Source organism: Copadichromis virginalis, linkage group LG6 (genome assembly GCF_057382275.1).
Source record: "Copadichromis virginalis isolate Kocher_CV1m ecotype Utaka linkage group LG6, C_Virginalis_male_GT1.1, whole genome shotgun sequence".
Lineage (NCBI taxonomy): Eukaryota > Metazoa > Chordata > Actinopteri > Cichliformes > Cichlidae > Copadichromis > Copadichromis virginalis.
The window spans coordinates 43,824,646-43,837,097 of record NC_140623.1 but is presented as its reverse complement, the minus strand read 5'-3'; the positions used below and the strand labels follow the sequence as shown (position 1 = coordinate 43,837,097).

Genomic DNA, 12,452 nt, shown 5'->3' with positions numbered 1-12,452 from the left:
AACGAAAAAGAAACAGAAGCGCAGAATCAACGCAGAGAACATGTCAGTTCATGTTTTCAGAGGTTTGATTGGGGTAGATATACATTTCGTGATTTTGATGTCACCTGAAATAAATCCGGGTTACTCGTATCAATGAAGTGACAATGTGGCTGGAAATTGTGCATTTGCTGCAACATATACACAATTACACCATGTAAACAAAAGCATTTAACTTTGTGCGTGTGTGTGTGTCTCTCTCTGCTCTTTTGGTGTTTGCACTTTTTCTTTTTTAGGGCCGTAAAGCCAAACTGCCCGCAATGATTCTTGACAGGCCTAAGAAGGCCAAAACTAAAGTAACAGTGTTTAGTGTTCTGAGTGAAGAGGAGGCTGGGGAGCTAGCCCTCGGGTTTGCCGGAAGATTGGCCTGCGATGTCACAACAGACATGGTCTGTAAAGGCATCGACCATTCAAGTGCTGATATGACAAAGTAAGTTAGTAAAACAATATGAAAGTTGTATCTTTTTTGGTATTATTTGTCATTTCCCCGTATTTGGGTTATTGGTGTAACATTGTTAATCTTACTTTCTAATAACAGACAGACTCTTCTCAAAATCCAACACAATCTTAAACATGAGCTGACTGATTCCTCAACCTTCAGTTTGCTGACACACACCTTTGGCCCCGCTGCACTGGATTCTGTCATTTCATTCCTGTGTGAAAAACTTGATCTTGTTTCTTAAATAATGAAACCTTTTGTTTGTTCTGTAAATCAGAATCTTGAAAATTGTTCATTGTTGTTCTAAGTTTGTGTTAACTATTTGGCAAAAATGATTGGTTCCTAATCCAAACAGCATAATGACTGTTCTAACACATATCTTAAAAATGCTACAAAGAAAGAAAATTATCACATATGTTTCAATATGAATGTAATTGTGTCACACTCGGTTTGTAGTAGCTTTCCTGTTTTATTTTGAGTTTTGGTATGTTTACACTGTTATTTTTATTTCCCGTGTGTTCGTCTTCCCTTATTAGTTTTACTGTATTTAATTAGTCTGATTTAATAACTTATAATTATTTACTTTCCAGTGTGTATATATGCTCCTCGTTTGGATTATTGTTTGTTTGAGTTCTGCCTGTCTTCTCTATTAAAGATTTGGACTTTTGGACTATTAGTGGACCTCGTAGGTTTTTATTCTGTTCAATTGGTAATTGACTGGGTTTAATTTAGTGGCCTGGAAAACAGGCCGGAGGGGTCTGGTCATTTTAACCCCCTAAGACCCGAAATCTTCCACAGCAGCATTTTTAATTTCTCTTTGATATTTGGGCCGATTGGAACCCGATGAATGTAAAAAGAAAGAATTACCTAATTTTTGTTTCTGAGAAAAATGAGAGCCACATATGAGGACATTAATTTGAAATTTCGATAGAACAGTTGCAGTATAATGTCCTCGTAACTGTATATCAGGCACTTGTTGATCAAGATTTAGTATTTTGGTCTAAATAACCCAAAATGTGATGTCCACATGTGTGGACGCCAGGCTGGAGTAAAGTGTTAGAGCTATTTATACCTATGTAAACTTTTATACACTGGTTTTTACCTGTCTTGTTTCAGAAAGGTTTAAAAGGGTAATGTCCACAGTTTATTTGTTTGTTTATTTGTTTTAATTCAACATATTTTATTAAAGTAATTGAGCTTGAACACAGAAAAAACTGAATCAAATAATCATAAAATCAAATCACTTGCACTATACTAAGTCTAATCTACTCTGAGCTAATGCCGGTTTCCAACACTAATGATCGGGTGAAGGAGAGAGATGAGGGTGTGCACGGCCACTGGTGCTCTTATCCCTGTTCTGTGTGATACAATCCAACAGGAAAGCAGTCAAACCCTTGGACATTAGCCAAGTTAACGTTCACAAATATATACACACAGAGGAACTCTGAGCCCCAATGTCAGCATTAGCACAAACATGCCACTTCATACCAAATCTCAGTGTGAGGTCAGGTGTTAGTCTCATTCCATTATTCTGGCTATATTTTCTTACTCATTACTATTAAACTTATACTTAGTCATACTATAAATTACAATTAAGGATGATTAACTATTAACAAAATCACACCCCAATAACTCTGTTATTACACTTTGTATTTAATCATAAAAGGCTGGATGTTGAAACCTTTTACTTCTATTTTGTATGAGCCAGGATTCTCAACAGCTGATACTCTATGTCCAAAAAGCGACAGGTATCGTTTTATGGAGCAAAAAACTTAAGAGCGCATATTTTATAAATAATACCAACAATTGCAAATGCAGACCTTTAATAGTAATAAGTAATCCTTTATTTATAATGCATAGCAATATAAAAATAGTAACATATGAAAATATTACAATGGGCACAGATGAATTTGTTAGATTTGTATTGTTGATTCAAATTCAAATTCAAATTCAAATTTTATTTGTCACACACACACAGCCATACACAGTATGACATGGGGGTGAAATGCTTGTAGCTGTACAATGCCCGACCATTAAATGACAGAAGAAAAGTTTTACAATATTTACAGTTTACTACAAAATTTACAAATGAACTTAGGAATTTAGAGTAAAGAATGTGCAAATAGCAGAAGAGATTATAAAGATAAGGATTATAAATTATAGGAATTATAGGATTATAGGAAATGTGTGGTGGTGCGTGTGGTGACGTGTGTGAGAGTCCAGTCTTATAGTGACGTGTTTGGGAGAGTCCAGTCCTACACCTGGTTCAGGCCCCGAATAGCCTGGGGGAAGAAGCTCCTCCTCATTCTCTCTGTTTTGGCCTTAAGGGAGCGGAAGCGCTTCCCAGACCTCAACAGTGAGAAGAGTCCATTGTTGGGATGGGAGAGGTCCATCATAATCTTCCTAGCTTTGGACTTGCACCGCTTGGTGTAGATGGGCAGCAGGTCAGGGAGCTCTGATTGAATGATGCGTTCTGCCGAGCGCACCACCCTTTGCAGATCTCGTCTGTCCTGCTTGGTGCTGTTCCCAAACCAGGTGCAGATGTTTGACGTCAGGATGCTCTCGATGGTGCAGGAGTAGATTGTAGATTGATTGTCACAGTAGTGATAGACACAGTAGATTGATTGTCATTTATGCTTAGAAATATTTACTTATATATGCTTAGAGTTTTGTAATTAGTTGTAGATTGGTAGAGGTTTTGATCCTTGATAGTCTGCAAACTTTGTGTGTATTAGACAGCACTTTGGGAGCATGAGAGGTCATACCGTGTCTTATTGTTTTATGGTAGGATTAACGTAGTTGCGTCTGTTCTAGTCTAAGTGCTCTTTGTTTAGATGAACTGCAGGACTTCCTCACCGTGTTATCTAGGATGAACCATCTAGGGTGAGGGGGAGGCTACCCTCTTCCTGACCAAGGATGTTTGACCCTTTGATCAGCAGTCCACACACACACACACACACACACACACACACACACACACACACACACACACACACACACACACACACACACAGGTACTCTTTGTGTGTATGTAGACGTCATATGTTAATGAACCTATGCATATTCATGTAACCTCAATAAAAGAACAGTGGTACGGGAGAACGGACGAGAGCAACTGGGGTCAAGCGAAGGAACGGTGCCTGTCCGGTTCTCTCCCGTGCACGAGTAACATGAAGAACCTTGCCTACTTGTGTCTTGCTTTGCAGTGTAATTATATTGCCTTCAACGTTCCAGCGGATGGGTTCAAGCTACAAACCTATCAGAATTTGTATCAAAAACAGCAACCAAGCCAAAGTAATGAATAACACACATAAATAACAACTGCTTGAGAGAGCAAACAATTTCTTTTCATCTGTTCCTTGGCAGAAAGTTAAGACAGCTATTCAGCTTTAGGTTTCAATAAACAGAAGTAATGGATGCAGTCCCTTTGAAATGTCACACAAAAGTCTACTTGTGCATATACTTAGCTTTAACTCTTCTCTTTTTTGTTTTGTATTCCAAAAGGTTTTCATTTTCTCCAGAGGATGTCTCTCTTTCAGTGGTTATCGACTGTTCACATTCATTTTCAGACTGTTGGAATGTCGATGCTGGCCGAACGTTTCTTGCTAGAATGCAATGGCCTAATTTTGCGTGCATTATCTGTCGTCTTTATTTCGTACTGACATATACTTTTGCCTACTTGTTTTGTTTTTAAGACATTTGTATGCAGTTCATCTATCATTGGAGTAATACCCTCTGGAATGAATGCCCACTGTTTAACTGTGTCTAAAACAGCATTTAGTTTTCCAACTGCATCTTCTGTGCATTTTTTGTCTGTGCTTTCAACTACAGGAGTGTCATTCAAAGTTGATAGAGGACTTTTCAGAGAGTTTTTCATTTGTTTAAAATGGCTACAAGCCACCTTCAGGCAAGCACATGTGTTATAGTGAGAGAACGTACAACAAGTGCACTGAAGTGTTTCAGCCGATGCAAAAAAACACAGATTTCCAAACAAACTTGGCATTTTTATCACTTTCAAGTCCTCACAGTGTACAAAGTAATGCCTTTCTTTCACTGCAATTCTTGCCAAGGTCTGTTTCCATGTTTGGATAGATGTCATTGTCAGCCTCTGCTAATTTTGCAAGTAACACTAGATGCTTGCAAAGAAGTCCTCGTAAGCCATATGTACAGTTGCAGTAGGACTCAACAGGGCAGACATCATACACCATGTCTTCTCTTGACTCAGATGGGACTTGATATGCATTAACTCCATGGCTGTTCTTGACTGTAATTTTAAGAGCCCAACCACTTTCCATCAGTCTTGAAGCAGAGTCTGAAACTTGAGACAAGGTGTCAGCAAACCTGTTTTTCATGCGGCCCACATCTTGCAGGGTTTTTATGACTGAGAAGTAGTCGTCGGCCTTCCCTAGGAGCACTTCAATCAGATCATCCAGACGCCTATTCTTGTAGCCAGATAAAAACTGGTATTTCAGGCGGTGGAAAAATCTGAAAAACAGTTATTTGAAATGATTAGTAACTGTAATTGAAGGAATTTAAAGTTTTAATCAAGACTGTATTATTTTTTAAAAAATTGGAATACCTATTGCACACGTCTTTTATAAAGGAATGCTCTGTGCCGGTTTAGCTGATTTAGGCAAATCCACCTACTCTGTTTTTTGTTGTGATAACATAAAAAACGCTGCTAGAATTTAAAGGATTTGCCTAAAACCTGTTCTGGCAATGACATGAAGAACCTACTTAGTTTAGCCTCTTGGATTAAAGCATAATATCTTTTTTTCAGCAATACAATTGAATGAGGTCAAAATAATAAATCATACCTTTCAATCACATTGTTTGTTTCAGAACGAGCGTGACTGAACCGACGGCCGTAGTCACACCACATGTGGCCAATGCCTTCCCAGTGCTTCTGAAAATACTGGCACACCAAAGGGTATTGCTTAAATGTCTGGCAGAACTCTGCTGATGTGGCTTTAAAGTCGTCCTCCTAAGAGAATTGGATGCAACAGAATATATTTCAATCCATTTAACAGACCTATTGAAATCTTTAATATTATGTATTGAAGCCCTTTTCCTTTTATTGAATAACATTAAGAATTTTAAGTTATTAATAATATGTCGTGTTTTTGTATTAAGAAGCAATTATTTCTTCCCTTACAATGGCTAAGAATGTCAGGGTCCTGGGACTGGGCGACCCAGGATCCCTGGGCAGTCATGGACCTGTGTATTATTATTATGTATTTTTGGTGTCGTTTCCCCTTCTCTGTGCGTGTACATATGTGTGTTTCTCTGTGCTGTGTTAGTCTGTGTCCCACTCATATGTTTAGGCGAGGTATGGGTGTGTATGTCTGCGGGTGTGCCTGGAGGATGGAGCTCGGCCACCTGCAGGCCTGAGGGGTGTGGCCCTGCGGAGGGACTGGCCACACCCGAAGCCACACACCTGCCGCTGATCAGGGCTCGTCGGGGGAGCTACTTAGGAGAGTCTTGGAGCTCCCACCGACGCGGGATCATTGAGTTATCTTACCAAGTCAGTGTGTGTTACGACTGTGGCCGTAATTGTGTGTGGATTTGAGTGTCTAGGTGCTCCTCCGGGTATGTTACGATTTGGCGTTGGTAATGTGTTGTTTTTGCGTGACTATTATGTGTTTCCTACTTTACTTTGAAAGTCTGTGTATCTTAGTGTGTTCAGTTTACGTTTCCCTGTCTCGTCAGTTCTGATTTGCCCCAGCTGTGTTTCCCTCCTGTTGTCCATTCCCTGATTGTTCCCTCCATGTATTTAAGCCCTGTGTGTCAGTTGATCATGGTCGCGATCTTCTTCCCCCCCGTTGTAAATAGTTTGGCGCCTTGTGTTGGGATGTAAATAAATATCATATTTTGCTTTAAAGAAAATAGTGGTCGATACTTTTGTTTTGGGATGATTTTTTGTGGAAACCCGTATTAGTTTTTTCTCGTGTGTTTTTACCTTATTTTTATTTTCCTTATTTTTATTTTCCTGCGTTGCACCCCGGTTGCCTAGGCCGGGGTGTAACAGTGTGTGTTAGCGTAGGTCTGTGCTGTGCGTATATGCCCGCCGAGGGTTAGTGTTGACGGCTGCGTCTCTGGTTTCCCTACAGGAGGAGGAGTGGTCCGGAGAGGCAGCACGCACGGGGGTGCGGAAACACAACAGCGGGGAGCACGAGCACAGATATCGGAGGGAAGCACGCACACGGGGTTCGAGGGAGCAACGGGGAGTTATTGTTTTTACAGCCTTTTCACTGTAAATAAAGAGCACTGTTTGCATCGCAGAGTCTGCGTTTTGGGTCCTCCTTTCCCCACATCCCCACGGTCTGCCAGCCAGACCGTGACAGAATGATCCCGCCAACCACCCAGCAAACTCAGGAGTTGCCACGGAGGAGAGATCGCTCACGCAGCTATGGGATTACTGCCGAAGCGTAATCCAGGCTGTAGACCCACCCAAGAGACATATACAGGTAGTGTTCTTTGACAATTACCTCTCATCCACTACCTTCACCATGAACTTTTTGGACATTTACAAACTTAGGCACCTGGTCGCTAGGTTAAGGGAGAGCTCGAGTTTTGAACTATTTGGCTTGGGTGGTCCGAGCATGGACAGTTCGGCTGCTCTCCTAGAGACTCTAGCCGCTTGGTTTTTCACGCGTCGGCGGAGGGCTTTCCCGTCGGTGCTCGCGGCACAATCGTTTGATCCGCCGTTACGGAAGGCATGCCGCACTCTCTACCATCATCCCATTACGCCTCAACCCACTCCTGCGGTTTCAGCCCAGTCAGCTGGCAACGGACCAACAGCGCTCATCACCGCAGTGAGTAAACCCGACTCGTTTGTGTCTATTAATCATGTCATTGAAAATCACAACCCTGATGAACAGCAGAAGACTGTTTCCATACACCCGGCCCCGCCTTCACGGAGGAGAAGGCGTCCTCGCAAGCAGCGTTCAACCCCATCCACACTCACTCCTGTGCTGGTCGAAGACTCAGGACCAGCGGCTCTGGACGCCACAGTGAGTAAAATGGACTCTGCCGGTGTTATAAATTCCCTTTCTGTAAACATAAAAATAGAAACTGTTTGCTGTACCTCCAAAGACCCAGCAAATATTCCCTTTGAGACTGTAAGCTGGGAGCTAGGGAGTTCCGAGCATACAGACCCAAATGACTTTTTGGCTCAGTCTGGCCGCATGGAGACGGAGGTTCTCCCCAGGGCTTCCCCAGAGACCGAACTGGAGGTCTCAGTTGCCTCTGGACCCCTGGAATTTGTTGGGCCAGCTGTAACATTTTCATCCTCTCCACCCTTCATAGTAGCCATCTCACCCTCACCTCAGCCTGCTGCCCAGCTGGTAGCTCAGTCTTCAGTCCTGTCAGCCTCTCACCTTCATCCTCAGTTGGAGGTCGATATGCCGGCCGGACCACCTCTGCCATCATTTCACCCATCTGTCCCTGCATCGCTGTCCAGTCTACCGGGAGTGGCTGCCACACCATCGTCGCCTCCGGATCATCCATCTGTGGCTGAAGCGCAGCCGTCAACTCATCCGCCTGCAGTCGCCCCTCAGCCGTCTGCTTCACTGGCCGCTACCTCACCACCCGCACCTGCCCTGCCCGAGTGGGAGCTCTGCGGGCCCCAGTGGGTGCTCAGCGAACGGGAGGAGCTCGCGCTGCCAGCCGAGGAGGAGCTCGCGCTGCCAGCCGAGGAGGAGCTCGCGCTGCCAGCCGAGGAGGAGCTCGCGCTGCCAGCCGAGGAGCCCGGCGAGCCGGAGGAGCTCGCGCTGCCAGCCGAGGAGCCCGGCGAGCCGGAGGAGCTCGCGCTGCCAGCCGAGGAGGAGCTCAGCGAGCGGGAGCCGGAGCTCAGCGAGCCGCCAGCCGAGGAGCAGCTCAGCGAGCCGGAGGAGCTCAGCGAGTCGGAGGAGCTCAGCATGCCCGAGCAGGGGCTCAGCGAGCCGGAGCAGGAGCAGCTCAGCGAGCCGGAGCAGCTCCGCGAACCACCAGCAGAGGAGCTCGGCGAGCGGAAGGAACAACCGGCGCTGCCAGCAGCCGAGGAGGAGCTCTCGCTGCCAGCAGCCGAGGAGGGACCCGCTCAGCCGGAGCCGGAGATCAGCGGACCGGAGAGACCTCCACGTCTAGCGCGGCCTCCTCGCCATCTACGTCCGGTGCGTCCACGTCAGCGGTCGGCGCGTCATGGACCTGGTGCCACGCCTCGCTGTTGCTCACCGGAGCAGCGCCGCCGCCACCGGACCCGTGGCAGGCCACCAGAACCGTTCCGCCGCCACCGGACCCGTGGCAGGCCGCCGGAGGAGCAGCGCCGCTGCCACCGGACCCGTGGCAGGCCCCCTGAACTGTTTTGCTGCTGCTGCCGGACCCGGGGCCGTCCGCCGGAGCTGCTACGTCGCCGCCGTTGGGCTCGAGGTAGGCCCCCTGAACTCTTTTGTTATGTTGATGGGCCGCCTGAGACTGTTTTGTGGCGTTTTTTCTTTTTGTTGCTCCGCTGCAGGATGCGCGGTCGGACTCTGGGACTGTGACCTTGGGGGGGTTGTTTTCTTTGGGGGTTTTTGCTTGTTTTGGTTCTGCCCTCCGTCCTGGACCTCCCGCCGCCCGCCCTGGGTTGGTTGTACTGTTTTTGGTTTGTGTTTTTGGGTCGTCGGGAGCCGACCCTTAGAGGGGGGGTACTGTCAGGGTCCTGGGACTGGGCGACCCAGGATCCCTGGGCAGTCATGGACCTGTGTATTATTATTATTATGTATTTTTGGTGTCATTTCTCCTTCTCTGTGCGTGTACATATGTGTGTTTCTCTGTGCTGTGTTAGTCTGTGTCCCACTCATATGTTTAGGCGAGGTATGGGTGTGTATGTCTGCGGGTGTGCCTGGAGGATGGAGCTCGGCCACCTGCAGGCCTGAGGGGTGTGGCCCTGCGGAGGGGCGGGCTGCGTTGGAGCCGTATTAGGTGAGGAAATCAACATACCTTTAAGCTCTGTCATGGCTTGCAGAAGCGCGGTTTGTTCCTTTGAAACGTGCTTCAGCATTTCCTCGTGTCGCTCCAAAACCTCCGCTTGGATAGACAGCTGGCGTGAAGCAGAATCCGCTGGGTCCATGGTGGTGGGATTATTCTGTCACGGAAAAGAGGGACCCAGGCGCGGTTCTTGCTCACAGAAACACAGTGCGTTTATTTACAGTGAAACAGACAAGTCCAACAATCCATTCAAAAGTGCAATTTTCCAATCGTGCTCGTCCCTTGCTCCCAGTGCGTTCCGTGTAGTAACTCCCTTAGTGTGTGTGCTCCCCAACTCGCTTCTCCGCTCGCCCCTCCTGGAGGAAGAAGGAAAATCCAGCGTTAGCCACACGCTAGCCGAATAACACACTCACACTGCTCGCACAGACTATACCAGTTCGGAGTAATAATCCCACGTCGACTGTCGCCGCGAGTCCAGGTTAAATACCCCTTTCTAGCCTGGAGGAATGATTACCAACCACTGGTCAGGTAATCAGCTGCAAGTGGGCCGGCAACAGCGAAGAGGGACTCCCAATGACGACAGTCGCCAGGACACGCCTCTCCCACGGCGCGCACTTCCGTAAACAACCCCGAGGGCCAGGGAGGGAGAAGCAAACACACATACAGAAAACATAAACACAAGCAGGGTCGTCCGGAAAGGGCCGTCCGACCGTGACAGTGCAAGCTTTCAGCTTACAAAAGAAAGAAATGATTTCATTTCTCTTTTGGGTGTTAGAAAGCCCATGGACCCCGGACTCTGATTTTGAAAGCCATCGATTAACAGCCTGTGAATGTAAGAGAAAAAAAGTTCATCTGGAGAGAGAGACAGAGGAGCAGCTGTACAAAAAGCATAAAAGAAAGCTGACATCCAAAAATAACTTTGTCACTCACTGGACAAGAGGACCTGTGCATTACAGAAATCAACCAGGCAAACATATTTTTAAATGTCAAAAAGAGCTTTGGGAAGCAGCCACCAGAAGATGAGTGCACTGTGGTCTTAAATGAATGGACAAAGTCACTCAACATTTTATCCCTTTATATTCATTAACCTGAGTAGGTGAATATCACAATGAGGCAAATCATAACAACAGGACCCTGTTGTAAAAATGTGTTTCAGGTGCATCTTAGACAACGTGAAAAGAAAACAATGTGGTTTACCTGCAAGACATGGTACCAGCATAGAAGGATAGCTGACTCTGGAAAAACCTTCTGCAAAGCATTTATTTCCGCAAAGTCTTTGTCAACCATAAATGCTCTACAGAAAAAAAGAAAACACTAAATGAGATTAAACAGTATGAAAATGTTTTTGCTATCTCAAAGCACCACTTCAATGCCAAATTAAACATTTCAACTCACAAGTAGATATATAAAATACTGCATACAGCCTATAGGAATAACTTTAACAACTGGAAAGGAAAGTTTTTTGCAGCCCATGCTGCAGCTATAGCATTAGATTCTGGCACGTTATAACTTTTTTGAAAAGGGATTATTTCAAAATTAATAGCTGTCAATGTATTATTTACCTCGGGGAAGTTGGGAAATGCTCACAAACTATTCCAAGAACAGTTTCCAGGGTTTTCTGACTTTCGTTGCTGACAATAGCATAGGCCACAGGGACTCCATGCCCATGATCATCTCTTACAACAAGTGTGAATAAGGGAAATGAATACTGGTTAACGCAGTGCGTGGTGTCAACAAATACTAACTGTTTTGCATAGTTCTCCATGTTTGATTTCATTACAGGTGTCTGCAAAACAATCATTAGTTCTTGGTCAGATGTGTATGGTTGATAGAAGAGAACATGTTCTTGATGTTTTCCATTAAGTAAGGTATGTACACTTTGACTGTCTCCACAGTTAAAGTGCTTCTTCCTCATCATGCAGGTTCTAACACTGTCAATGTCACGTGGTGTGACAAAATGCTCTCTGTTGTGAAGATCTCTGTGTCCATGTTCTTTGGCCCATTTATGACATTCGGTTAGTATGATGGCTGGCTTAGTTCCAAGGGAAAGCAGTTCCTCAATCTTCCTCCTCAAATCACTGGAAATATTGTTGAAATGTGCGTCTTTTGGGTCCGAAGGATCATGCCCATCATGCTTATCATATGTACGCTGCACGATGACTGTGTGGTCTTTCCAACATTTGAGTACTTTAAATGAAACATAGGCCTTACAGCCCACTGCTCTGTAGCTGTTTCGACTTTTTTCCCAGCTCTGATGCAGTTGAATTTGTAATAGTCTCTTTTCCTGTCTTTACCTGAGGCAACATTTAAACATTTATAATGTCCATGAAGGGTTAATGAGTTCAATTTTTCTAACACAACACTGAATGGGTCCTCCTGGCATTGTGACACATGCACACAAAGTTGTGTATCTTTTCCAGTTCTTTTTTTTTCGTCATTCAGAACACTTCTTCTAATTTTATCGTCCATTTCTGGTGGAAAAATAACGAAGGTTTAATTAGTCAATAATAATTAATTCATTTTAACTTGTTTTGGGGTTTTTTGCAATACAATGTAAATATTAAATATAATATTAAAAAAAAAAAAAAAAAAAAAAAAAAAAAATATATATATATATATATATATATATATATATATATATATATATATATATATATATATATATATATATATATATAAAACAAACAGGGGCTAAAAGAAGCTAAACTTTCATATGGTATGTCTCTGGCAACTTTAACATGATGTCCCTGGGACAACTTCTACATGATGTCCCAGGGACAGTTGTACGTGTAACATTGCATGTAAAAAGGCTAAAAAGGCTTGATTGGTTGATTATTCAACTTGAGTTGACATTTACCTGACATTGTGAAGGAGTCACAGTTTCTGTAAGGGTGTAAGAACATAACATGTGGATTTGTTACACTTCTTTTTCACAAGTTAATAACAATCAATAATTTTCATTCCATTATTAACAAGCTATCACACGATGTCCCAGGGACAACATTTACACGATGTCCCTGGGACAACA

The 12,452-nt window shown here is 44.3% G+C and overlaps 1 protein-coding gene, 1 long non-coding RNA gene and 1 pseudogene across 2 annotated transcripts; 2 read left to right on the top strand and 1 right to left on the bottom strand.

The window, feature by feature from the left end:
• Nucleotides 1-22: 22 nt before the first annotated feature.
• On the top strand, nt 23-1,151 carry LOC146708637 (uncharacterized). The gene is made up of 2 exons (XR_014920992.1): nt 23-466; nt 575-1,151. It is a non-coding gene; the product is annotated as an uncharacterized LOC146708637 (long non-coding RNA).
• Nucleotides 1,152-4,466: 3,315 nt separating this feature from the next.
• Nucleotides 4,467-11,864, bottom strand: LOC146708635 (uncharacterized). The gene is made up of 5 exons (XM_085460630.1): nt 10,987-11,864; nt 10,622-10,718; nt 10,135-10,248; nt 5,293-5,456; nt 4,467-4,960 (listed from the first exon to the last, which is right to left on the bottom strand). Exons 1-5 carry the CDS (start codon nt 11,340-11,342, stop codon nt 4,498-4,500), a joined length of 1,194 nt encoding a protein of 397 aa, XP_085316756.1. The 5' UTR covers nt 11,343-11,864; the 3' UTR covers nt 4,467-4,497.
• Nucleotides 6,821-9,545, top strand: LOC146708636 (uncharacterized; annotated as a pseudogene).
• Nucleotides 11,865-12,452: the final 588 nt, after the last annotated feature.

Coding starts and splice junctions, on each gene's coding strand:
- LOC146708635 (XM_085460630.1), bottom strand. CDS start 11,342: ATGATGAGGAAGAAGCACTTTAACTGTGGAGACAGTCAAAGTGTACAT. Junction 10,719..10,986: donor CATTTCCCAACTTCCCCGAG/GTAAATAATACA, acceptor TTTTTTCTGTAG/AGCATTTATGGTTGACAAAG. Junction 4,961..5,292: donor ACAAACAATGTGATTGAAAG/GTATGATTTATT, acceptor ACTGTTTTTCAG/ATTTTTCCACCGCCTGAAAT.